The 27,965-nt window shown below is 35.6% G+C and overlaps 2 protein-coding genes across 3 annotated transcripts; one reads left to right on the forward strand and one right to left on the reverse strand.

Moving 5' to 3' along the window:
• Positions 1–12: 12 nt before the first annotated feature.
• On the forward strand, positions 13–2,085 carry LOC140764005 (small ribosomal subunit protein eS28-like). Its single transcript, XM_073102411.1, has 2 exons — positions 13–167; positions 1,617–2,085. The coding sequence occupies exon 2, from the start codon at positions 1,618–1,620 to the stop codon at positions 1,813–1,815; it is 198 nt and encodes a 65-aa protein (XP_072958512.1). The 5' UTR covers positions 13–167; position 1,617; the 3' UTR covers positions 1,816–2,085.
• Positions 2,086–2,390: 305 nt separating this feature from the next.
• Positions 2,391–27,837, reverse strand: LOC140764004 (rRNA biogenesis protein RRP5). Of its 2 annotated transcripts, none has more exons than XM_073102408.1 (40): positions 27,581–27,837; positions 27,252–27,475; positions 25,545–25,679; positions 25,174–25,350; positions 23,707–23,803; positions 23,351–23,463; positions 23,114–23,236; positions 22,939–23,010; positions 22,203–22,295; positions 21,826–21,939; positions 21,592–21,714; positions 19,482–19,667; positions 19,273–19,347; positions 18,983–19,119; positions 16,980–17,114; positions 16,278–16,417; positions 16,123–16,188; positions 15,013–15,119; positions 14,830–14,910; positions 14,673–14,747; positions 14,494–14,595; positions 12,544–12,712; positions 12,332–12,465; positions 12,058–12,141; positions 11,877–11,977; positions 10,476–10,626; positions 10,309–10,383; positions 10,063–10,216; positions 8,867–9,518; positions 8,594–8,651; positions 7,116–7,261; positions 6,864–7,047; positions 6,692–6,790; positions 6,027–6,409; positions 5,758–5,934; positions 4,406–4,502; positions 4,179–4,334; positions 3,882–4,112; positions 3,720–3,803; positions 2,391–3,059 (listed from the first exon to the last, which is right to left on the reverse strand). In XM_073102408.1, the coding sequence occupies exons 1-40, from the start codon at positions 27,750–27,752 to the stop codon at positions 2,952–2,954; spliced, it is 5,790 nt and encodes a 1,929-aa protein (XP_072958509.1). In that variant the 5' UTR covers positions 27,753–27,837; the 3' UTR covers positions 2,391–2,951. The 2 variants fall into 2 exon arrangements, with proteins under 2 accessions (XP_072958509.1, XP_072958510.1); XM_073102409.1 differs by having other exon boundaries at positions 2,392–3,059; positions 8,867–9,515.
• Between the last annotated feature and the right edge of the window lie 128 nt (positions 27,838–27,965).

Below are 27,965 nucleotides of genomic sequence, written 5' to 3' on the forward strand. Positions count from 1 at the left end.
GACGCGTGGGTCCGTTTGGACCGTTACCGATCCGATCTAGGATTGGTCGAGTTGCCCGTGGAGTGTCGCTATAAATCACCAAACGAGAGCTAGGGTTTTTCTCCATCCGCTCGAAGCCTGGACCAACTCTTCACAATAGCTCCTCCCATCTCCTTGACAATCTAGAGGTGAGCCCTTCGAAGAAGCTTGAATTCATCCTCGAATTTGCTATTTATACAGCGTTGTGTCGTGATTCTTTGTTTCCCTTATGCTAATTTTTATGTTAATTCGGTCGGTAGATTTGATCATGATTTTCTTTTCTTGCTGGCTCTCGGTTTATATAGTATTATCGGTGTTATGTGATATGTAATGATTCTTGTGAGTTGATAATCTCTATCTTGTATTGGCACTCAAAAGTGGTAGATTTTATATTTTGGGGCCTTATTTTGGTTAACTTCTTGAACCGAAGGAGAAGTATCAACAGTTAGGAACAGAAACTAAATTAACATTGTCTAATGTACCACTTGGTTTATAACGAAATAGTTGATATGCATTTTGAGAAACTTATCGAGATTTAAGTGGTGTTTGCTTTCTGTGGGTCTGTGACATAGGGGATTTTTGCTAACAAACTTCTCAGATTCATGAAGATTCTAGGTCGTGTTGAAATTTCTGAATAATTCTTTGGATGGCTTCCAAGTTTAATTGAACGAAGCTTTTTGAAGTTTTCTCATGTTTCCATTATCTATTTGTGAAATAATGTGCACCTCCTAGAGTAGTAAGCCAAGAGTGGGTGACAAGTGGGGGAGGTGTTCATCAAGTAGCCCTTGACCTCTTCCCTCTATGTCTATTTCATGGCTACATGGGTAATTGAGATTTTTTACTACTCATGTCATATTGATAATTTAACTTAGACAATGTGTAATTTATAAACTCATATCAGAAATTTCAGCCCAAATTAGCTAAGATACCAGTAATGTCCTTGGATCAGATTTCGGTCATCTAGAATTTTTCTCACTTATGATTAGCTCATGCATTACTAGTTAAAATTCTTATTACAAGATTTACTTGGCAAATTGTGCTCTTGACGTTCAGTAGTACCATGTTATGACCGAAGACATTAATATTGTATACACAAGTTGTAGGTTTGGGCTCAAATCAGGTGCTTTGATCTTAATAACTTTTTGAGATTCATAGGGTTTTTTCACTACCGGGAACTTAACAAGATCAATTTTGCAGTTGGAACTTCTTCCCTTTCCTTTTCATGACAATAAGCAGCTCATGAAGATGTTGGGCATCTACTCTCTTTCTCACTCTCTCATCAATGTAATTTGATTCCAGTTTCACATAGATTTTGATCATTTGGATCTTTTCAATGAATAAATTGTTATTGGGTTTCAAATGGCTGTGCTGCCATATTAGTTGATTGAAGTAATTTAACATAGATGCCAAGCCCCTGGTTTGATTAGGCCAGGTTGACTTTATTTGAGAATTCTTTGGATGGGATCCAGGTCCATATATTTCTTGAAGTCTTGAACTACTGAACCTTTTTTTCATTGTTACTCATGTTGAGAACAGTGGGAAGTATTATTTGTGAGCCCTTCTGATTTTGCTCAATGTTACATATGCTTGCAATGCAGCATGGATTCTCAAGTTAAGCTTGCTGTCGTGGTGAAGGTGATGGGCCGAACTGGATCAAGAGGCCAGGTGACCCAGGTTAGGGTTAAGTTTTTGGATGATCAGAACCGGCTCATCATGAGAAATGTGAAGGGGCCAGTGAGGGAAGGCGACGTCCTCACCCTTCTCGAGTCTGAACGAGAAGCAAGAAGGTTGCGCTGATGAGATATTATGACTCGCCAAGGTTCATAGTAGTGCTTTCTAGTGATAATGCAGCTTGGTGCTTTTTGTCGGGTTTGTAGGTTTCTGTGTTCCTATCTGTTGCAGGAGTGGTTATAGTTATATAAATTTTGCTCAAATGCTGTGCAAGTTGCTCTACTTTAAACCAAAGTGTTTATAAACTTCTGTTAGGTGGCCGTATGAGTTTGTTGATTCGGATCTTCTGTCTATATCTAATGTTTGACTGGGTGAACCAAGTTCTTCCATGGCAAATGAATGGTTTGAGCAATTAGCGTTTTCCATTTTAAAAGCAAGGTATGGCCATTGCCCTGTTCTCCATCCCATGGTGCAAGAGCTTGGGTCTCATTCCAAAGATAAATCTGAATCTTCGATATGGAATTCTTTGCCATGCTCTGCTACCTTCAAAGGAACGAGCTATGGTGGAAGATAAGCCTAGGCAAAACTCCAACAAATATTTGTATATGAAGCTGAAAGTACTAGTCCCGAGTTTGTCACATCTCAGGAGTACACTGTAGAACCTGAAAACAGAGCACGCTGGCTGTGCACAAGTCCGCAAACAAGCACGACAAATACAAAAATAGCTCGACACTGACGACCTTTATTTGCAAATACAGCATGTAGCTATGCTGGAAAATTTTATATTTACTAATTCTAACAGCGAACAGTAATTGCTTGCATCCTCCAACGGGAGAAAAGAATAAAAACACTAGTTTTTGGTCAAGTGATAATCACTCAGATTTTGCCTTTCCATTTTAAATAAGAAAAAGATTACAAAGGTTCTTAAATAATGAGGTATGTATCAGGTGATAGATTGCATCGATGTTTGGCAGATCTAAAACTGATGTCATTCACCTCTCCAGTATCAGCGTTTGCCCCAGCCAAAATGCCACACTGCCTTGTCATCCAGGTCCACTTCTCAGCATGATTATTTGTTGCAGATAGCTGAGGGCAGTGGGCTGAGCTGCAAAAGCTATTTCTCTTCAGAGAGAAACAATTAATCTCCAGCTAAGCATATAGAAGACGAGCTGCAAAAGCTATGTCTCTTCAGGCAGAAACAATTAATCTTTCAGCTTGAAGGCTTCCCCACCATTGCTATGCAGGTTCATGTTCCACATATATCAAGTTAATGAACTCTCGACATATTCCAGTGCCTTACTCTTCACATGTTCAATCCTGTCTTCATCACCCTGAGTCTTCTCATACTCTAGGTACTTCTTAAATAAGAACTGCCAGTGGGCCAGTAGAAGAAAATTCACTTATGAGTGAAAAAGACAAAAAAAGGGTCACAAAATCATAACTATAGTCTACAAGAAACTTTCAATGATAACACAATTTAAAAGATTATCATTGAGAAGGATTATAATTGAAGTCCGCCCTTCTATATATAGATGATGATGGAAGTGATTTTACCGTCCAAAGTTCACAATGTACAATAATTAGTGGAAATACGTTTACCCCTTTGCATGTACTCTCTTTCCATATATTACGGGGAAACAAGATTAGGTACACTGATGAGATGTGCAGATTTATTTAAAATTTTACCATTTCTTTACAATAATTACTTTCCCCAGTTTCTGTTCATACAGTTCTTTTTTCTTGAAATAGAGCACAGTATATCAGTGCAAAAGGCAAACAGGGAAAATAAGATGCATCTCTAAGTGGAATCACAACCTTCCATCAGAGAGTGTTAACATATGAACTAGATAAGTGCAATTACAGATCAGCTGCAGATTGCTAGTAGTTATAGAATGTGCTTCGGTAAAAAAATAGAACGGAGAACTTTCTCATGTATTCTAGATAATTTGTATGTTAAAAGTCAATCGTGGGAGTTTAGGCGTTAATCTTAAAATATTTTACTGTGGTAAGTGAGAATCAAGGATATGAACCTTCATTTTTTTCGGTGGAAGACTTAAACATGTTGCCCTCTCAAATAATGCACGAATCACTTCTTTGTCACCAAGGCGAATTTCCTAGAAGAGTAGAGTTAGTAGACAGCTCCTCATGGCAATAAAATATAAATATACAGCCAGAGTGACAAAATTGGTTACTTGATCAAGGTAGATGCTCCATAGGTCGGTTCTTTTAGGATACTCTCGCAGCACACTTTCAAACATTGATCTCCCTCTCTCGGGCACACCACACTTAAATTCAAGAATGGCGATCTGTGAGATGAATTTGATATGCTTGTTGCGTGGCAGACTTAGAAGAGTGCGATTTACTACAGACTGAATCTCATTTTTGCCTTGCTTTAGGAAGCTTTGCGCATAACGTAACCAAACCTACAAATCCATCAGTGCGTTTAAGTTTCCTCAATTAACCCTTGAAGAGTGAATATTATAACTAACCTTGCATGAAGTTTTGAACTTCTTGATCATTCTCTCAAGAAGCTCATCTGCCAGCTTCTGCTGTTCAGTCCTTTCATACATTCCAAGAAGAGCAAAATGCAACTTTTTGGGATCACAGTACTGTAATGCTCTTTGGAAGGTTTTCTTAACAGCCTCCTGGTTATGATTCAGAGTTAATTAATCCAAGCCAACAAAATAGGTTGTGAACAAATATAAATAGCCATTACCTCAGGTGGACTTCCATATTCATTTTCTAAATTGAAATATGCAACCCAAATATTAAGCTTCTCCTCCTCTTCTCTAACGTTTATTGTTCTTAGAGCCCTTCAAAGATAAACAAGATAGCTCAACAAATACTACAACTGTTGTACACTATATAGAGCATAGACAATAATTAATAAGCTAATAACTGATGATGCCTAACTTGTTACGACTCGAAATCGGAATCATGACTAGCCATATACCTCAATACATTTGAGATATACGAAGCCTTACTAATACTACCTAAATGTATAATGACATTGTTTATTTTCATTGCAATTAGTTTAAATTTAATAAAGCAGATCCTCTTCATTTATTTATTCTTGTCATTATACACTTAGAAAGTATTAGTAAGACTTTGTGTATCTCAAACGTATTGAGATACATGGCGGTCACGATTCCAATTTCGGGTCGTGCCATGACTGATTTTTTGTTTCACTAAATAAACAAGCAATACCTCGACGCTATATAAAGCTTTATTATAATGTCTTAGTTAACCAATCAAGCAAGGAATTTGGACAAATACAAATGAACCGTTAGATTTGTTGGAAAATCCATGAAACCAAGATACACGTTTGAAGGTCAACTGTTAATAAACTAGGAGGGCATGCAACACTTAAATAATACTAACAGAACTAATATGTTGAATTGAAATATATCTACCATACATAACATAATTTATGTATGCACTTAGTGGCATTCTATCAGATGCTCTCTTTCTTCTTTATGTAAAATTACACTTAGTTGCAAATAAGGAATATCATAGATGCTTATCAACATCTGCAAAAGACTGCCAAACAAGTAAGATATTGCCCTATGAAATAGATATTGCCTTATGAAATTCAGTCAAACAAGTGAGAATATAATATGACCAATGTGACCAAATTAGAAAAGCTGCCACTTAAATTGCATTTCCATTAACACTTCAATTCTGTTAAATCCTATCAAGATTCAAATGCCTTCAGCTTTTCAATGTTGAAGAACAGAATGCCAAAGTCATGTACATCTTATTCTTTATAAGAATATCAAATGAAATATATCTAATTAACAAGGCAAGAAAGACAGAAAAATGTCTGGAGATGCTAAATACAGACATCATTGCCTAAATATTTAGATATTCTGACTACATGGCACTCACAAAATTACACTACCAATGCACAGAACCTCTGAAACAGATACATTATTTCCTTCAGCTCTTCCTAGTTATTACTTTATTTCCTTCAGCTCTTCCTAGTTATTACTTGTAAAACCATGTGAAATGAATAAATCTAAATATAGCATTAACAAGTTATTCCAAATTGTGCCACCAAGAACATACCTTTCAGCAATTGAGCGTGCTTTCTCAATGTCTGCAAGATCTAACATAAATGCCATGTAGTTTATCCATACAAAACTACTGTTAGGCGAACTTCTCACCAATTTTTCAAACTCGTCAGCTGTACTTGGAATAACCTTCTGTAAAGACCTTTGCTCAGCAGCACTAATTTCAAGTTCCCTAAGTAACATTGTAGGAGGAAAAGTAAGTCCACAATGAAAATTAACCCCTACAACAATTGAATAAATCAACAAAAGCATTGAATATACAACCTTTGCTCCTTGGCCTTTTTCTTTATGCGCCTATCACTCTCTTTACCAACTACTTCATTTTTGTTGGTACTATCTAAACTTACAGAAGCATCATTATCCAAATCGGAGCCATCAGATTCACCCAGGTTAACATCAAGAGGAAGAACAGAAGCCCTTTTTTCTATTTCAGAACGAATTGCGAAATCTGTACTTCTGTTTGTAGGTATCGCAGGAGTCCAAGTTAGGTTGTTCTGCTGGAAAGCAAGCAACACGTCATCAACAGGAGCAGTTTCGTCAATAGTATTGTTGATTATATCATAGTTTGGAGCTATCTCAGCATCACTGGCATCTCCAATATAAGATCTCTTCATGCCAAGGGATATTCGATGTCTATCTGCATCTACCTGGCGAATAGAAGAACAAATAGTCAAGGAAACCAAAGCAAGAAAAGAAAATCTAGACAAATATTTGGTACAGATAGACTAGACCTCAGCATTTATTAAAAAATGGGTTCCTTTCTGAAGCCAAAGAAAGAGAACACACTATTCCCCATTACCCAATTTAACAATGATCCAAGAGAAAACTAGATCTCTCAGCATATTATCTTATTGCCCAAAATACATCACTTGTAGGAAGCAAACCTTCCCAAACAAAAATTGTTTGATTCTCAAAAAGAAGAAACTTGCCTTCAGGACCTTTGCCAAAACTTTGTCACCTGCTTTATATCTAGTTTCAATATCATTGATTGGTTCATCAGAAAGCTCCGATATATGACACAAGCCAACCTGGGTGAAGAAGTAAGTTAAGTTGTGATTTCAAAATAATTCAACCTGGAAGAAAGGTTGAAGAAATTAGTACCAAACTGCTATTATCGATTGTTATGAACAAGCCATATGACTCAGTCCGCCTAATTTGGCCATGAACAATATCACCAGCATGAAAATTATTGAAATGAGCAGAATCTAGCTTTCTGTGTTTGTTCTCTACATCCGTTCTTAGTGTCACTTCAACTCTCTTTAGGGAAGGTTCAACAGACAACACCCTGCAGAAACTTCTGCTAATTAAAAGAGACACAAATCCTTTTTAAACAGCTTATGGAGACCATTTTACCTGCCATGTACAAGTTTTCCCACTGGGAACTCCTTTTCAGGATCTTCAATGTAACTGTCTGACAGGTTTGACAAAAGTACTCTAGCATCAACTGTTCGGGAAAGCATAATGAAACATCCTTTAGAAGTAACATTTTTCACATATCCCTGCACATTCACAGAAGTGGACATGAAGGTGCAACGGCTAGAACAATTTTGCAAGGAAAAGGGATTTCATTGTGTAGAATATTTCAACAGTGGGTGAAGATTAGACTTGACTCCAAGTTTATTCATCCAAAATAAAAGATTAGGGATCTATTTCATCAACATACTTAATTATTAACTAAGATACACCAAAAGTAAATAACAGCCACACTAAACGTCTAATTCATCTTAATAGAAGTACCATAAGACAATGATAAGGGTGCAAGAATGGCAAAATTTTTCTTCTGGAAAACGACAATAGCAGTAATGTCAAGATGTAATTGATCTTCTTACATAAATCACTAAAAAGATTCCTACTTTTTCTCATGGAATATGATGAAATACTATTTGATGTAGATCCCTAGTGCAAACATATCATAAATGATTTTATCATCAGATAATAAGAATTTTATCTCACACCAAATATGAGTGCTTATAGCAGACAATCATTTGAATTAAATTTTGACTAGATAACTATTGTATCTATCTGTTAAATCACATCAGAGTGTGTGAATGTACCAACAAGCTTTTCTAATGTGTGCATATTACAGGAAGCGCTACCGATTTCATGATGTCATAGCAGGTCTGAACTTTTACCTCAAATAACAACTTATGCATTGGAAATGTTATCGATAACCAAACAAACAAGTAATCAAATTAGATAAGATGCTTTGACTAAAATGATTTCCATTACTAAGGACTGGTTTTCTAAATAACTCGCCAAGTTCGTGATCTCAAAATCCATCTGGTCAAAATAATATGGCTCATTTTCAAAGTCATGTGACGTATACTGAGTTCCTCACAACTGAATAGCACCTGCAGTGGCTGTCTGTTCCAATATGATTATTTTATTAGGTTGTGCCGCAACATGTAAATAAATATGATTGATGCTTTCACATCAACTCATACTATATCCATGCCACTGGACTGGATGAATTGCTATCCACAAACAAACGAAGCACACCTTAATATACAAATGAGGCTGACCTATCACCAATGTGACAAGACAGAAGTGCATCTGAACTTTATATGTTATCATGGTGGACGAATCATGACAATCCTCAACAACCATAATGAAGGTACCATCTGTCATTTACTTGATTGAGTTAAACCAAGTCTGTTTTTTCATCACATGGCAGCATATGAGACTAAAAATAAAGCTAGTTATTTGCAAAACAGATGAATGACTATACAGACGAACGGCACCTTTTTTTCTATAGAACAAAGAGGTAATTATCTTGATTATGCAATAGCAAGAAGAAGTGACCTTATGTACAAAAGAAGGAAAACAAGTACCTGCACATCCATGTCAGGATGAAGATCATCCATCTTTTCAAACCGCTTGCTAATTTCCCTATAAAACAGAAGAAAGTCCAGATTCTTCATTCTTCAATGGAAAAGTATAACAATTTACGTGCCAGAGATTATCCCATATAATTCATTATCCTAAATTAATAGTTGCACAAAGCTAAGTTAGCACATATAAGATTCTTTGGCTCATATAGTTACACAAAAAGGTCATGATGAAGCACTAATGAAGAAATAATCCTATTAAGTATTGTCACTTACAAACTATTGCCAGATTCTGTAGAAACAACAGGCTGAATGGCTTGTAACGATGGACGCAGAGATAAATCAACATGTATGGTTCCTTCTGATGAACGAGTTATGTCCAATATCTTGCATTTGACAAATTGTCCTTCCTGGTATCTGGCTAAAGGTTCAGGTACCCATGTATCTAGAAGCTCAGTATAATGAGCTCTTCCATATAGGTGAGGTCCAATCTGCACAAGAATGCCACCAACACCAGGAAGAAGCCTTTTAATTCGGCCACCAACAATATCACCTTGATTAATATGTTCAGTGCCAGTTATATTTGAACCTTTAGCTGCTTGGCTGTTTTTCTCGAAAGATTCTTGGTTGGCCATTGACTCACAAAATAAAGATGGGCATGATTTCAACCTCAATAATTTTTTCTCTTTATTTATATTTAAGATACATCCCTTGACGGCTTCACCAACAGCATACCGTTGCTGAAATCCTTCAAGTTCGCTGGGTTCAGAAGAACTATCAAGAATATAAAGATGTGCCATAAAATGTCTGGATACTGTTAGCCAGACCCAATCACTGTCCACCTTGACAACGTAACCTTTAGCAATGGCTCCAACGGAGAAATCAAATTCCTCAGTTTTGGGAGGACTAATCCCTTCCCTGCAGTCTGCTTAGATTTTACATTCCCCAGAAAAAGAAAAGCAATTATTATAGTTTAGCAAACAATACACAAGCAACAATGAGAGGTAATAAATTTGCAAATAAACATACAACTTGAATAGTAAGGAAATGACTATAGACAAGAACATCACATAATAAAATTTGAGGAACATAAAGTCATAAACCATATCAGAACTCAAGAAACCGGCAAGCTCCGCGTCTTTCAAGTTTCACATTCTCCTATACTTTTAAGTTATTCCATTTAACTCATGTGGCCTTAGCAGCACAGCTCCATCAGAATGTAGAAGAGAAAAAAGTCGAGATAATTTGCTAGTGAAGGTTGAACTATGGATATAAAGAGAATAAGGGAGCAAGGAAAAGGTGGTTTCCTTTCCTCTACTTCCTCTAAGAAAGTGCAGATGTAGTTGACTAAGATAATTTGGCACTCAAAAGTAACTTGTGTGTGTGTGTGTGTGTGTGTGTATATATATTACAATTCTGAAGAATTGACTATAGAGAGAAAAGAAATCTATGACCAACAGAAGCTACCATACCTTCAAGTACAGATGGTCTAAGAGACAATTCCCACTGGAATGCTTTCCCACTCTTTCCTGACTGCTCAGCCTTTGCAACTATTCGTGCATGAAGCATCTCTCCAATTTTAAATTTACTTAAAGGGTTCTCCATGGAATTCTCAGTGTCAACCACCTACTTATATTAAAAAAGTATCAAAGAAGGGAGTGAGAAATAATCAACACCACACAAATGATGATTGGCAATACTATTTCAGTAATGATCACCTCAGTTACATGAACTCTCCCACGAAATGCAATACCAAATTTCAGAATTAACTCAAGAGGCTTTATCTCAACAATCTGGAATTAAAGCATGAAGTTAAAATCTGAAACTCAAAATTATAACTATACACAGCTAATATTCACTGATTACTGAATAGAAACAATAGTACCTCCGCTTCAACGAGAGAACCAACTCGATAGCCAGACTTTTTCCTGGACTTCTTAAAACTAGAGCCAGAGACGTCACTGAAAGTTTTGAGAAGAAGAAGAAGTCTTCCAGAGAAGTGAGCGCTCGACAGTTCCCCAACAGTGACAGTGACACTAGAGCACAAACAAAATCATAAACAAAAAGGCAAAGGGTCCAATTTCCAATACCTCAACACAATGGATATTCATAGTTTCAAATAAATGCAAAAAATTATAAAATGGAAGACTTGCACCTATATAAAGCACATAGTATCATAGTGCATGTGTTACATGCCACATTAGCAAGCATTGCCAATTACAAAAAGAATAATTGTCTCAAACTTAATTATCAAGAAAAAAGGTAGAAAATAGCAAATTAAAGAATTTCTTTTGCTAGACAACATAGATTGTCTTTTGGTTTGATTAGTCAGTTAGACTAGCCATCTTTCAACATGTCATCCTTCAAATGTGGGACTGTACACGCCGATTAAATCTTCACTTTGATGAGCTACAGAATGAGAATTTGGACTCAACCTTAGTATAGGAAAAGAATCCTAGAAGGACTAAAAGAACAGACACAATTCAAATCAAAGGATTTGCACCTCTCCCGATCCTAAATGTCCCAATACTTCTCTAGAAAATTAATATCTACATTTGCCTACTTCTATTGCAGATTTGGGTTTTATGAAGATGACCAACAGGCAGGAGGTGATTGGGGGAGGGAGGGTTCTATACCAATTGAACTTATCAGATTCTTAAACAAGCCATAGAATTCTATGAAAACGTGCAAGATTCTGCAAGAAAAGCAGCATCAATCATACAACAAGTCAAAAGGAAAGAGGTTCTTAAATCATTATTCCTTTTGTCATCTATTCAACCACTTATTAAGTAACAAATATGAGCAAAATACAAAACATGTAGTCATTGTCCTATTACCAATTAGATTCCATAACTGACTTATCTGAGTTTTCCTAGGTCCCATCTTGACAAAGGCTTCATATTACTGAAACATAAAAGGACACTTTGGATTAATCAGGACATTTATGCTCAGCTTTCATGAAGACAAACAAAGGACGTTTTACAAACAGAACACTAGAACCGTCTGCAAAGTGGGGCTGTCAAGGGAGAAACATGAAGACCCAAAAAAGGCAAAAGAGAAGTTAAAGGAGAGTTTAGCAAACCTTGATTGCCTGAAGAAACTTACAATTGAAATACCAAAAGAAGACGTTAATGGCGATTAAAAGCTAATTATCACCTATTCACCTCTGTCCACTCATATAAATGCTCGTGACACATGGACTAACATAAATAAAGCAACACTGAAATAGAAAACAAAGAACTAACATAAAATGACATAATAACAAAAACCAAAATCTAAATATCACCTTTGGCCATTCGTGAAGTGCTTGTGGGGCAGCTTTTGAATGTTGTAGTCGGTCAATGATGCATAACCTATGGCATAATTATATTCTGGAACTGAAAGAATCTACAATGAGAAGGAGATTAGTTAACTGAAGTCATGCTACAAAATGCATTCACTCAATGACACACAGTTAAGATGCTTACTAGATAGTTTTCTTTCATGATCTCCACAATAGCATTTACTTCCTGATGCAGTTTTAAGTCCGCACTGGTAGCCCTACAGCGCTTCTAGGTAACAGAAGATTTAAACCATCAACAAAGATAAATAGTACCAAAATAAACCATAGTAAGCTAGTATGCAGGAAGTACATGCAAAAGCAAATGGTAGCACTATCATATAATATATAGAAACATGTACATCATCATCTCATCATGACAGTAAATGCACCACATCAATCATATGTTCCAAAGTTCAAACCTTCTTGGATCCTCTGATTTTAGCACTGTCAATCAATTCAGGTTTAAGGGATAAATCTACAAGGCCATCAGACTTAGATATGTCCAGAATCAAAGCTTTAACAACGGACCCCAACTCTACATTAATTCCACCCACTGCAGAACATAATCAAGTTATCAACATGTTTATTTACGCAATATAAAGTTCAAAATAAGCAAAAGAAAGTAACTTACATTGATGATTTGCTACAAATCCAACGACTTCACCGTGATCTTTGAATCTAAGGACTATACCATATTCTTTTATCTCTTCGATCTCTCCCTCAACCAAACTACCAATGTTGAAACTCTCCATCCAATTGATATAAGAGTTTTTAGAATTGGAATGGTGCAATGCAGCTATCTGTATCAGTAAACAAGAAAAGAAAATAACATCACTAACTCCAAAGATAGAGAAGGACGACAAAATAAAAGACAATTTAGGAGGATAACAAAAGAAATACAAAAATAGATACGTGTGACTGGAAGATTTATGTCCAGTAGCAAGAAATAAAAAATTGTAAAACAGAAAAGAAAAAAGTTATACTAAATGCTCCTAGCAAAATTTATTTCTGCTGACCATGTGACCTGAACTTGAATCTTTTCAGGCCTCCTACGTATAAGGATCAATAAGATGAGTTGAAAAGCAAATGTTTGGGTTCATTCTATGGCAGTATAATTGCATGGAACAAGGATACGGTCTCAATCACTGCCTTGAATAAGAACTCTTAAGATATAATGGTAATCTCATCCATGCCCAAAATAAAACTTGGCTTGTTTATGATATTGTTTTGGAATAGGTATTAGTCTGGACCAGATCATAGAGTGACACATATACACAAAACAACTCGATGAATAAACTAGTATGATTCGTACCACTACTCATGATATGGGATTTATGTATTAACCACTAAATCTTAAACCGGCAATTTGCAGGCGTAGGGAATTCTCTTTTGCAGTGAAAAATACCTGGCTCTTCATCAAATGCCAAACTCGCAGTCGAAAAGTTGTAGTGTTCTGGACTCTTTCATTTCGTGAGGTGAGTTGAAGAGTGAACTCAAAAGCACTAACAGTGAATTGGTTTAACCCAATTCCACAATCAGTGCACACGGATGGACAATTTGAAGGTTTCCAACTTATTCACTAGATAAATAAACAGCTTTAGTGATACAAATTTATCAATGAGAATTTGTTAAGGTCTTTGGCTTTAAACTATCTGAACAAATTAGCTATTTAAAAATAGTATGTATGATGGATAGACCATTTACATGTGTTGATGTGGATCATTTACAGGTGTAGATTCAGCATATAAATCTTCATGAATACTAGACCTTCTAACTACTAGTCATCTCCTTTTCCCCCACCTAACATGTAGGCAAGATATCTCCGACATATATAGTTTTTATTTCCAAGTCTAGTGTTGCCGATCAAGATCAACATACAGATCTTAAAATGTTAATCACTCATTATAGACCTTATAACAATAATCAACTGATGATTAAATAAAGAGTGTCAAACCCAGATGAACATAAAACAAGAACAATGAAATTAGAGGATGCACAACTTTTCCTTGTTAAAACATTTAATATCCCAAAGCATCAAACAATTAGTTTATAAGGGCCAAACCAAACTGTCCTCTATTCTCCTTGCCAGAATAAATAATCTGCCTAGAAGGAATACCAATCCAGAGATCAACACTTACAGCCATATAATCATGCAAATTTAAGATAAATGCTTGTGCAATATGTGCAATAATGCATTTCAGTTGAATATAGGTTAAAAGTTTCTATGCTAACACAAATTAACAAGATCAAGAATAACTTTAAACTGGGACGGTAGCATGGAAGGTTGACAAAACAAATAAGTTTCAGTAAAAGCAAAGGATGATCATCAAAGGTAAGTCCCACATGTAAAGCCCCAATCATTGACTAGAAAAATCACCAATAAGCAAATGACACGAGTGGCCAAGATTTATGAAAATTGTAAAATATAATAAAAGCCACAATTAAACAGTACCAAAAATCGCAAAAGACGAACCTCAAAAGTAGAACCGTGTAGTATGAACTCAAAAAGAATGACAATTAAGACAAAATAAATTTTGGTTTCTGACATGTAAACAAAGACATCAAAGTTTCACGAACCTACCTTTTCCTCCAACAGAAAATATCCTTGAAGAAAGGAAACATCAGATGAAAAACATAGGGACTGCTGTAGTGAAAGCTTAATTCTTCCAGATTCAGTATCTACCTGTATTAACAAAACAGGTTAAAAATCTAACACCTCATTCCAACAGTGCATTATCAACAATCTGATTCTAGGCTTACACTAAGGATATGACTGCGAACTGACTGTCCAACATAGAATGCATCGGAGATATTATCAGTTTGTTCGTCAGTACCCTTTTAAAGAAAGAATTCTGAGATCAGTTACAAGGAGAATAGTATAAAAAGGAATGAGAAGTTGAAGGCAGAAAATGTTCACTTTTTGCTTTGGGCAGAATCCAGTCAAACGTCCAAGAAAGCGAACAAAGCAACCAGCTTCAATAATGTTGCATATATAGCCCTATTAAGAAACAAAATTTAATGAAGCTGCCAATTAGCAGTTAAGAAGATAAAACAGAAACTAGAAGAAAGCAATAAGCACTAATAGTAATATGGCTCATACATGAATTACTGATTGGTGCTGGATCATTGAAATGTCCAAAGGAATCTCTTTAGCAGACTTAATGAGTGAATATTTAGCTGAAAGAACTAAATTTTGGGCTTCGATATCTGCATAAAAGAAGTTTCAAAAAATCCATAAAAAGTAGCAGTTAATAGTAAGATGCATCCAGATATCAGTATGCATTACCAGAATTCAATATGAGTGACCAAAAAATATATTCATTAGTTTAGTAATTTAAATCGCTTTGAAGCTATCCTAGCACAAGTTATGTATTAAAGTGCCTCTCAAATAATAAATATATATGCCATGAGTTTGGAAAGTCTGGTGTTACAGGAGAGGTTGTTTCTTTTTTATTATATAGTTCAGTATGCATCTGGAATAGACCACTCTGAATCAAGCCTTTAAAGAACACACAGTCAAATATTTAATAAAAACTAAGCATTAACTTATGTGCTGGTTTAAGAAAGATGAAAAAGATGCTTGCATAATAGCAGAATAAAAAATAATATAAATTTGCATAATAGGGCAAAATACTGTTTCCTTAGGACATTTTTGGAGATAATAAAATACAACATGGAAATTCGTGGAGATCTATTCACCCTTGCATAATAGGGCAAAATTCAAAAGATGATGTGAAACCTACTCACTCATTTTGTACAACACTGATTAGATAGATATCGATATATTTCTAAAGTAACTCAAATACAAAAGAAATAAAGCGCTCAAGAATTGTTACATAACAAACTGGTCATTAAAAAAGAAAACAAGGTCTATATGGCTAGATTGCATTCTTATTGTCAAACAACAAATAGGAGACTTAAAAGAAAATACAAGCATGTATTGTATGTCCAAAACATGGGCAATAGAAAAAAACCTAACTAGATGAAATTAGCAACTTACAGGAAGTAAGACATTTGGGTGCATGTACAACAAAAATCTAATGATATCAGTAAAGTAAGGCATTTGGGACTATGAAAAGGATCATAAATGATGACACAAGGACCTGTGCTAGCATGCAGTGAAATTGCAAGGAACTGGATCTGCAAGATATATCAGAAAGAACAAAAAGTAGAAGTGAAAAATGAAAAATCTAGAAAGAGATAAGTATACCTAGCACCAAAAGCTGATCAAACTCATATCCAGGCTTTAACAAAGACCTCAATAGAGTAGCTTGTGCTGACAAATGTTTACAAGGCACACATATCACATAAATGTCATAACAATATGCTCTAAAAGAATTTAAGAATGAGAGGTCAAGCAAATACCCTGATTGTCAGATAAATGTTCATTAAATATTGTCCCCTTATAGTAACCGTTCACGTTAACAATAACTGCTCCAGAAGTCATTCGATCAACAACACCAGTAACAAGACTTCCCAGCCTGGCCTTCTCATCCACATCAGTCCTGACATTACAAACACAAATTTCCAACTTGCAAATCATAAAGCATATATCCAGCCAGAACACTATTATCTGGAATCTACGAGCAATTTGTCAAATAAAACAAACAAAAAAATATGTAAAACAAGTCTGCCTGGGAGTAATTATCTCCAGCAAGAGGTTATTTAAAAGTTTAAAGGGTCCTCATGATAAGGACATGATGTGTTATTGTTCTATTAGCTTGCAAAATCATAATTTAAACCAATAACAAAATCAGACATTCCCGCATGGTTGCAAGAAAAAGCTTTTAAGTTAGACTATAGGAATACTCTAAAGTCATGGTTAATCCACGATTAAGTATATCAGATCGATGCCAAGAGCTTTAATCCAATCAACCGTGCATATGCAGATGCACAAACCACGAACCAGATGCCGTCCAAAATTAGTCAGTGCAGGACGATAAGTGGATCATAGATCAGAGTCTGACAATGATTAGGTGATGACAACTAGAGCATTCACCTCACCTTTGTGAATAGAAACAAGCAAAAGCACACAAAATAATGAAACATAAGGAGAAAGTAGTATACCTTTTAGGAGATATAACGAAACTAACACTGATTCTCCTTGAAGCGGGAACACTACTGATTATTCTACATTTTATAACTTGACCAATATGATATATGCTCTCTGCCTCTGTTCCTGGCTCTAATCCAAGCTGAGATCTGCTTTTGTATTAAAGAAAAAGAAAAAATGTTATAAATTAAAAATTATGCGTCCATATTAAACTTCAAAATTAAAATTACAGATTGCAGCAAACTAATATGCTAGTTACTTATACACAATTCTTGTTTGGTACATTTTTAAACTAATGTACCTTCAGTACACAAAATCTGATGGAGTTCTAAAAAGATTAATGCTACACAATTTAGCAACTAGACAATCAAATTTACAACAGAGTACATGAAAAATACAATGATACATACAATGCCTACAATGGGAAAAAAACATGGTAGGTCTCTGAAATGGTGGTACAGTACATCCTTCCGATCACAAGTCAGAACAGTCAATGTTGTATTTCGAACTCAAAATGTCGTAATTCAAAAGTTTGTTATACGCCATCTCCATCAAGCTTTTCTCCAACAATATGGTGTTAGCTAAAACACAACAAGCTCTAAAAGAATTAACAAATTTTACGACCAAGTGTGAACCAAATAACCACCCTCTATAAGACTAGTTGGTAGATAGAGTAAGCTAATATCCTGATTTCAGGTCATGCAACCCAAGAGCAATCCATCCACTACAGCATGTTTAATTGATAGGAAATGGATGAAATAAAGTGATTTTTTGAAGTCAAAGTTTCTAGTGTTCAACAAAAATTGTAAGTGTTTGATGGGATGGGTAACCATAGTTACATGCAATATATAAAGGTTTGGGAAGTGTCACTCTCACTCTTTAGAAAACAAAGTGCACCGAGCCAAAAATAGGAAGTTGGTTGGTTTTAGGAAAGTTAGAAAACTTACTTCCTAGTCCACTTTCTCCATCCAAACATTACAAAGTGGTGTACTTTCAAAAAGTTGTCACTTTTTTTCTTTACTTCCTATCAACCAAAAACACCCTAATATAGCAATAGTCAAGACAAGAAAGTTAAATTTTTTTTCAGGAACTTGTCATCTATAAGGCAAAATCGATAAAAGCCCAAAAGAAGCTCAATCTCTATTGAAATTTAGAACTTGAAGAAACAACCACAGCAACTAATGATTGTATCTTGCATTTTTCACGGTTCAATGCTTCATATTATAATTATTAATATGTAATTTGATGAGACTCTAGGATTCTACTAATTCTCATTGGGTTAAGATAGATGAATTTTACAGAAGCATGAGTGGAACACCCATTATTGCCTCTGCACTTTTTTCCACTATGCTTTTGAAGTAGCCAAGAGGCCTCTTCTATTTCCATAAAAAGGGATCTTTAAGTGGGCTTTCCCTCGTCTAAAGCTAGTATGCTATCAGACAAGGGCCGCTGTATGTTTTAAGTTTTTACATAAGTTGCCTACTCATATTCAAAAAACGCTAACTCAACAAGGCAAGTTGAGCACCCAGGTTGTACCTGCTTGAATAACAAGATCTGATGCCAAAAAGGGCGGGAATTCTAAACAATCAAGCCCCAAAGGATAAATGATGACCAAAGAAAAATAAGGATAATGAGGAGTAGGAGCAGCTGCTATTAAAGTGTGGGCTCGAATGGTGAAAGAGAGAACGAGAAAAAGTATTAAAGGGAGTGCACTTGGATATTTGAGTAAGAAAGGATGGTATGCTCCATTCCTATCTCTAGCCTTGATAAATTTTTTTTTTTCCAAAAAGCTTTTCATCAAGGGTGGTGAAGCTATAGTAAGAATTTTAATAGGGTGGCAAATTTCTTAGACCTATACACCCAAACCCCTTTCTCAAGAAGTGAGGAGAAGGCATGCATTAGCTTCAGTAAATATATGAGAGGCAAGACACCAGCTTCCACAAACAAAAGGAAACCGAAAAACCAAATTAGACAAGAAAGAAAATGTCCTATTGCATAACACAGTAAGGAGGCTAACCTGTGAGCAAAACCCTGCACCCCATTGTAAAATCTTACAAAGCAACCATGCTTTTCAATTTTCGTAATCCACCCATGAGTAATTAATCCTTCAGTTGCATCAGTGTAGGAAGCAAGCACAGTAAGCTTTGATTTAACCTGACAGAATTATAAGAGATAGCATCCAGAACATTTGCTCAAATTAAGAGCACATATTGAAATTTAGAGCAACAATTGCCAATTATTGGTCATATAGAAAGGTATCAAATTAAAATAAGGAATTATGTAATTACAACGGATAGAAAAACATACTAGAGTCTTCTTGTGAGTGACAGTTATTCGCTTGGACTTGCAACCCAGTACACGAAATAGCAACTCAACTCCAACCTAAAAAAACAATTAAATTAATTAGAAGAAGAAATATTTCAACCAATTATGGACAAAGAAATAAATCATATCAATATTTCAGATTCATACATTTCTAAACCAACGCTAGACCGAATGTAAACAAAGAAAAAAACCTTAAATTTCTTGGGTGTTTTCACAATGTCCAATTCTGACATATGTGGAAGAGGGCATAATGCTTTTACACCACTTGAGAATTGTACAATAGCACCAAAGTTCTCCACAGCAATAACCTTCGCTTTCACCAACATTCCAGGTTTAACATCCGCATGAGTGAAAATAGAACCTTCAAAAGCACTAGCCTGCAATAAAAGCAATAGTGAGACAACCTTACTTATTGAAGTTCTCTGAAACAACACGTGTTTAAAATGATAAACTACAGTCCCATTTGAGATAAAGAACAATAGAAATGTATCACCATTTTCAGAAGATTATAGGATACATATTAGCAAAAACAATAGATACAGAACAAGGAAATACAGTGGCTCAATTTGTCATTTATACACTCTAGTAGCCAAACCTGAAGGTAGATAAAAGACAGAATGAAGAAATGCTGATCGAATGAATGGACTGATGCCTTGTGTCCAAAGAAGTGGATGGACATAGATGTCTACAGACAGGATAAAGTATGGCAGAGGAGCTTAATATTCAAACCTAAATGGGTAACTCAATAATAAATGAGAATAAATAACACCACATTTCCCCATTAGCAAGCAAAAGGCGGACAGATCGTGATATAGCGACGAATCAAAATAAGGTAACCTAATTGACACTAAATGGTTGAAGTTGGATGGAGTAATCCAGTTTTGACGAAATAACCTTTAACCTAAGGGATCTGTATAACCAACTATTGAATAGGGAAAAAGGGATAGAATTTAAGTTATTTAACCAGTCCGATTAAAAAGAGGGTTGAGTCCAATGGTTGCTTTTGTTTGAAGCTGCCAAATTAACCTACATTATTGACTGCCTACAAGCAGCACTCCATATGTATGTGTTCAGTTACATCCTGAGCACTGGCACCCAGAGCTTCTTTCAGGTCCACATTATAACATGACCAACATTTTGGTTTTCTTTGGACCAAATTGCAAGAAGGGCACATATGGACTGATATTTCTGGCCCTAAGTGAATTTGACTACAATGATGGTGAAGACAAAAGGAGTATCCGCTAGCATAGCTTACATACAAAATAAAAAAGAAGACCATCCATTATTTGATAAAGTTGCATCGTCTAGATTTTTAATATTCTCCATGCCAAAATAAATAATAAATATTTACAAGGTTTCCACAACTCAAGTTGTGAACTAAGAAAAAAAGTCATTCTATTATTTTAGTTATATCTATAATATCAAATCTACTTGTCCAAATAGTTATTAAAGAGAAAAAAGAATGAAGGATTTTGACATTACACCCTACAACTCAACTTATTCATTTGCAAGATTCATTAAGTAATAAGGCATCAACTTAACTGATGAGAAACATAATCCAAATCATTCTAAGAGTAGTTCAAGAAGATTGAAAGAAACACAAAATCAAGGATGGCTTACCAAGTTCACACATTCATCTTGTATGCTGCCTAGACCTAAGATTCCGAGAAGATTCGATTTACTCACAAACTTAAACAAGGAAAGAAGTTGACTAGAGATTCCTAGAGGATAACCCCAGAAATTTTTTACCATGACACAACGCCAGCAGATAGATGTCCATAACTAATTAAGGTCCTTTGAAAAGAAGAAAAATATAAGTTGCAAGGATTCCATTCAAATAAACTACCGCTATCAATGAACTAAGAGGATTATAAGATGCCATAACCTAAGGAATGAGGATCAAGATTAATCTACAATTTAGACAACCAAGATTCAAATATTTCTTCAAAAGAATAAAATTAAAATGAAACGAGACTGTCTTTAGACAGGATACCAAGTTATTCATGTTAAATTTGAGGCATTCACCAATAATACAACAAGTTCACAGTTACAATTTTAGCATCCTCACTAACTAAACTAGAAGAACAATTTCAGGACTGCAATCTTTAAGTCACCTTAAAGATTAGTTCTTTCTCAATAAATTTTTGGTAACCACAATCTCAACCAATACACAAACAGAAGATCTAAATAACTTTATAGAAAGAGAGCACATTCTGAACAAAAAAGGAGATAGATGCCTATAGGGTAAGTTATTTTATCATTTCCAGGAGAACAAAGGAAGCAGAGAGAATTAAATATTACTTTCAATGTACTCATTGATAGCCCTTCTAAACGCCTTGTTCCAAGAACACGAACACGAACAGTACTGCCCTCCTTAAACTTTTTCTCCAGCTTCAGAACTTCTTCGTCAGAAACATCATGAATCTGTCCCGTCAAAGTTTTTAAGAAACATACAAAATTTGGATCAGTAGTGAAACAATCAAGTGGACGAAAAGATTTTAAAAATGAACGAAAACCAACTAAGTATGAACATACATTGGCATATCCTGGTGAAGGAGCTGGAGATGAAGGTAATTCAAGAAGAAGACCAACCCCTTTATCAACTCTTAATATCCTTGAATGATCAAAAATTTCTCCAGTATTCACGTACTGAACAGAAGGGATGCTTATTATTAGTCAAGGGATTAACCACTTCAACAAAATAAATAGTTTTGCAAACATTCAATAATAATGTGTTTTGGAGATGATAGTATTAGAAAACAAAATCTTATCTAGTTTTCTTTTAATTCCTTATCACAGGTTTATCTTTACTTTTATCAGGTTTAAACACAGCTTAAATATATTTTTTGCAAGAATATTATATATCTATATATATATATATATATATATATATATATATGTATCATACTCACAAGAGGGGGTATCTTGTTATGAACCAGGTATGGGTTCAAGGTAAGGCCAACAGCTCTAGTTGATGGATCGATGAATAAGATCCGAGCAATCACCTGAGCATAAAAATAAATGAGTAAAATAGTAAATTAATAAGGAAATAAGAAAGATCATTTAAGATTGCGAGATAATTCATCACAACAAGATGGATCATTCAACAATCTGAAGATGCACTTTTGGGTACAAATAGAGATGCCTATTGTGGAATAAAACAAGATCAAAGGAACTGATGTGAGCCTACTAGCTGCTGTATTTTGGTGGATAGATGTTCAAAGGAAGACAAAATTCAAGATGCATCAAAGTTCCTTGACAAAATGCCAAATCTAAAATTATATCCGATCTGCTTGTAATGCAAAATAATTTCTAGTAATCTAAATTTACACCTCTAGATTAGAATGAAATTTCCAATACAAAATAATTTCTAGTAACCCTCACATCTTGGACAATAATTCATTATAACTTATAATAGATAAACCAAAACAAGTTGGAAACTTGATCTGTCCCATCCAGATGCCTGTATTATTGCTCAATTCACCAATCTTATTTTTTCCAATCTTCACCTTTCTATCTAAAAATAAAGTTGCTTTTGAACCATTACTTGCATTTTTAAACATAAAAACCACAACTGAGCCATAACCAAACATCATTGCAGAAGAAGCACAAGAGAACAAAAGGAGAACAACCGGAATTTATAAATACCTTTGTATTTTGCTTATAGTCATTTTTCCATGTTCCAGTAGGGAAAGCATTTGGTAGATGGAATATATCGACCTAAAAAGTGGAAGCATATCAAATGAATAAAGTCAGCTAGCTACTAATTTATGCAACAGCAGATCAACAGCTATCAAAACTTAAACAGATAACCAAATCTTACTGTTCCAGTAAAATAAGTAAGGAAGGACAACATGATCCCATTCTCAAGGGTGGAATGAACCCGCGCATTAACCATCATGCCAGGAACTAGAAGGTCAATAGAAAGCCCCTTGAGATCTTTTGTCTACAGAAAAAAAACCAACATGTTGCTTATATAAATGAAGTGGCACAAAGGGAGATAAATAAGAAGCAACACAGAACTTTCAAAAGGTTGAGTCTCAGAAATAAGTAAACATACAAAAAATTTAGACCCCAGTTCTGGATCAGAGTTCAAATAAACGACACCTCGAGCTTTATCTATACTTTTAACGACACGTTGTAAAAGTTGTCCACACTTAATCCTGCCACCATCTGCAAAGAAAAGGATAACATGTGCGCTTACATATTTAAATAATGACAGCATTTCAAAATAAAGATGTTGTTAACTAGTAATTTACAATTTTACATGTAACAGAGAAATAAAACAGAAAAATGGCAAATATTTTGAAGAAAGAATTATAACAATGTGAGTATAGTCAATAAACATATTTATCCACATGCATATCACCCATAGAAATGTTATTATCGAGCTATTTCACTTGGGCTTTATATTACCTTCAGTAGTTCTTGGCATAAAGCCACTAAAGGATGGTACTCCAAAATAAAGAATGTAACCGTGGTCCTCCACACTCTTCACTTGTGCAGTAAGAACCTGAAATGCATAAACACGATAACCTAAAGCTGTTCTTCATCCGGAAACATTACATTGAAACAATAAAAGCCAATGCAGGCAACAAAAGTCAACTAACTCCTTAAAGATGACAATGGAAGAAATAACGATTAAATCTCAGTTGGCTTATTGTCATATACATTAACAACAAAGAAGAGAGTTGGTTATGCACATATTTTTTGTCCACCTATTGAAGAAAATAAAGTTCAACTACAACAGTAGTTCGTTTTGAATTAATGCGCCATACAAGTATTGACAGAAGAAAAAAAATTAATCCAAGGAGAGTTAGATATATCTTCCGCGAGCTATTGATAAAAATAAAGCTCAATGGGTGATATTAACTATCACATGTGCAACTGTTTTGAACAATCCACAGGCCTATTAACCCATGCAAATGAATCCACACATAGTGAATGCTGATTGTTCTGATGATGAAGCAGCAAGTAGAATTGCACAACCAAGACTTACTCATCTACCACTAAGTATAGGTTAGGTATTTTATCAATGCCAAACAACATTCCGCAAAAATCAGGCTATGTTGCACAGCTAGGTAGTTTACCCAAAGTACCTGCCCCAACATGAGATGCCTATGGCTTTTCACTTTGGAGTCTCAAGGAACACAAATCAAGAGCATTAGAAGGATTCAATACTGAGACACATATCCACAGCCTACACCAATGCTGGACTCCACGTAATAGAGAATCTGGGTAGGCTGTTCTCTCCGTGTATTTATCTAGGCCCACAATGTACCTAAGTGTAATGAAAAAGTCAATAAAAAAATTTCTTGAGTAACTACAGGACCATTTTAGATGTGCTCCCATATGGTATTAGCGGCCATCCTTATTTTTCTATGAGAAATGAATCTGAAGATGATGCCTTTACCGACTCATTGACACTACTAGCAATATACATCATCAAATGGATTCGATAGCAGAGCTTGTCCTCCAGATTATTGGAGAGAAATTTATTTCCACCTCATCTAATATCTGTTTTCAATTATGCCACTTCATCTGAAATCTGTTTTTATTTTCTCCAACTGTCTAACAATCTAAGTTAATAGCTGACAATATAGAGAACTCTATATCATATGACCTATTTATTGTTTAAAAGATATTATCAATACAGTTGATAAACTGGCTAACTAATTCCAAAATGCAACACTAAACAAGCTGATCAATAATTGTTATTTCACTCTCCTAAAATAAAGGACACGAATTTAGCATCTGACACACCACTCAAGTCAAACTGTTGTAAGGTCTCAGGTGCACAGGAAAATAAGAACCAATAATGTAAGATTCAGATCATAGAAAGTAAAAGAACTAATATCAGAATCACTTCTATCAATAATATACCATTCCATCTTGAACTGCATCTAGCGAAAGGCACTTATGCAGTAAACTCAGCCGCAGTGAAAGCCAAATTCTTTTGTTTCCTTTACCATCTTTCTTATCATCATCCACCCGTAACACAAAGCAAGAAACAAGCTGGCCAATGTGAACGATGCTAGAAAGCATATCACTTTCAGAACCCTGCAATGGACAAGGTGGAAGAGGGATTAAAAGGTCAATAGCTTATCAACTGACGCTACCTCTGAATTAACACTAACTTCCTGATAATAAATTTGAACTCTCAAATAATAGGAAAAAGAAGAAAGCCTATTTTTCAGTGATTTCAGCAAATTCACTTCATGAAAATTAAAAATAAAAATAAAAGTTTTTATTACCGAATATTCTTTATCAATGTCAGACACTTCCTCGGCCCGAACAAACCCTCTCAATCCACCTGGAAGACTGATTACAAGGTCCTTCGGGTTTACTTCAATGATGACTCCCCAGAGTTTCATATTTGGCGAAATATTCTGACAACAAGAGGCAAACTAAAATTTATAATCCATTCCAGTAGCAACCAGCAAATAAGTGTGTGCGATCTGTGGAGCATGCTGGACAGGTAGATTCAGATATACTACTACCAGACAAAAAAAAGTAGGAGTCTGAGAGAAGCCGAATAAATCTGATTAAATCAATAGGGAAATTCAAACATGCTCTGCAACAAAAAAACAACATGAAAAGAACAATGCAAGCCTGTGATAGCTTCTGCAGAAAGATCACAACTATCTTATTTCTTTTTCTAAGTCTCAAAATGGTTAAGTTGGCATTGTTTGGTAACGACATTTTGTGAAAGATGAACAAAGATGATCGAAACTCATAGATTGGTCAGTATGTACCAGCATAATACAAATCTTCAAACACCAGCCACTGATTCTGATTTCCGAGTGCTTGGAAGCAGAATGCTTTATGGTATTCTCGATCCAAATGACTATTCCTTACTCCTGTCTCTCCTTTTTTAACGTGCTAATGGGAGATACAATTGAGTGTAATCTAAATACACTTGTAATTGTCTAGAAAAACAACTTTGCTTATATCAATGGAGATTGACATTAGACAACTAAAAATAAATTATTATGTATTAGCATATATGGTGACACTATCCACTGAGATAGCCTCACTGGCTTGACTTGCAAAGCTTCCTCCATTAATCTGTCTCACTTGGTGATTTCACATTGACAAATTCCAAATGCTACTTCTTTTGAAACTTTCAGATGATAGCTTTCATCCATGCTGAGGAATTAAATAGCTGTGATGGTATTTTTCAATCTGATCATGTGTGAGCATGAATAGTAGTAATCAGTCAAACCATAAATATCAAATCAATCCGTGCAGCCAGATCTTTCTATGGTTAGCTTTTTCTTGCTTCATGCTTTTTAGTTTCTACTTCCACTTACTAAAATAAATAACCATGATCATTCAGATGAATTATCCATGCCCAGCAGAAATGTTAAAGCATAAATGAATGTGGAGTCTAGCAAAATTCCAAAGGGCAAATTGTATAGTTGCTTATTAGAATTTACTTGAGTCAAATATTAATATTCTTAATTTCTATTTAGAATCAGAATGTACTCATTAAATGATTAAAATTCTTTGCTCAACTATCATTAAACTGGGAGGTATCAAAGGTTCCGGAAAACCTGTTTTGATAGTTCAACAGAAGCTCAAAAACAAGTAGTTACTTCTGTAGGATTGTGATGGGTTTCACGTAATAATTGATAATCACTTCTTCTTTGGTCAATCCTATTTTCCCCATTTAATTCTTTTTCTCTCGAATTTATTCTCCCCTCTTCTGGAAAACAATGTTCAGCTATGGTATTCTGTCTTCCAGTCAAGGTAATGTAGTTCTATCACAGCATAGATCATACGACACTTGATTTCTTCGATGACAATCATACAGACAAACAAATCGCACTCAAAGGAAGACCTATGACGACAAATGCAGAGTATGGCTTATATAAATTCAAACAGAGTGGCATGAGAATCAAGAAAAGATTGAACACAGCATGCAACGCACTCAATTCCAAGTAGAAGTAAGAATCTACCTTTAGAGTGATCCGATTAGCAAACCTAGGGAGTTTCCCAGTGACTCCTTCACCGAAAAGAGACCCAAAATCTTCCTCGGCTCTGCCGGAGGAAGGCTTCCTCGCACCCTTCTTCTTCCTGTTGTCCTTGCCCCTCGCGGGCCCCATCTCCTCCCTTTCGAACTCGGCCTCCGCCTCCGCCCGAGCTTCCGCCGCCTCTTCCCGGCTCAGGATGCTCCCTCCTCCTGAACCAACCAATAAAATCACCGGAAAACAAAGAAAAGAGCCTCGTTTACGCATCACGACCAACTAGAGAAATTCATAACGATGAAAGATTGGCATACTACAACCTCTGGGGAAGTCGGGATCCTCGTCTGGAATGAGAAGAGATGACGGCAAATCCGTAGAGGAAGGATCGGCCTTGTCCTTCCTTGTATTCTTGAAAGACTTTTCGGGCTTCCGTCCTTCTCCCGGGTTTCTCTTACGGCTACTCTTCTTCCTGTTCTCGCCGACGGCCGCCATTGTTGTTCGAGGATGCGAGAGAAATGAAGACCGAAGAGGAGGCGAAGAAAGACAGAGAGTGGTGTTTAATTTCTTTCGGCTCCAAAGGGCGACGGGGCTTTAAAAGGGGTTTAGGTTTCAAGGGGGTTTTGGGGCAAGATGTTCTATTTCTCGCGGAAAGATCAGACGATTCGACTCAAGCCCGAGCCAGACCATGAGTTTGGGCTCGGTTTA

Source organism: Typha angustifolia, chromosome 7 (genome assembly GCF_048772165.1).
Source record: "Typha angustifolia cultivar Huaian chromosome 7, ASM4877216v1, whole genome shotgun sequence".
In the NCBI taxonomy this organism is placed as follows: domain Eukaryota; kingdom Viridiplantae; phylum Streptophyta; class Magnoliopsida; order Poales; family Typhaceae; genus Typha; species Typha angustifolia.

Coding starts and splice junctions, on each gene's coding strand:
- LOC140764005 (XM_073102411.1), top strand. CDS start 1,618: ATGGATTCTCAAGTTAAGCTTGCTGTCGTGGTGAAGGTGATGGGCCGA.
- LOC140764004 (XM_073102408.1), bottom strand. CDS start 27,752: ATGGCGGCCGTCGGCGAGAACAGGAAGAAGAGTAGCCGTAAGAGAAAC. Junction 27,476..27,580: donor GGATCCCGACTTCCCCAGAG/GTTGTAGTATGC, acceptor TGGTTGGTTCAG/GAGGAGGGAGCATCCTGAGC. Junction 23,011..23,113: donor TTACTTATTTTACTGGAACA/GTAAGATTTGGT, acceptor TCCACTTTTTAG/GTCGATATATTCCATCTACC.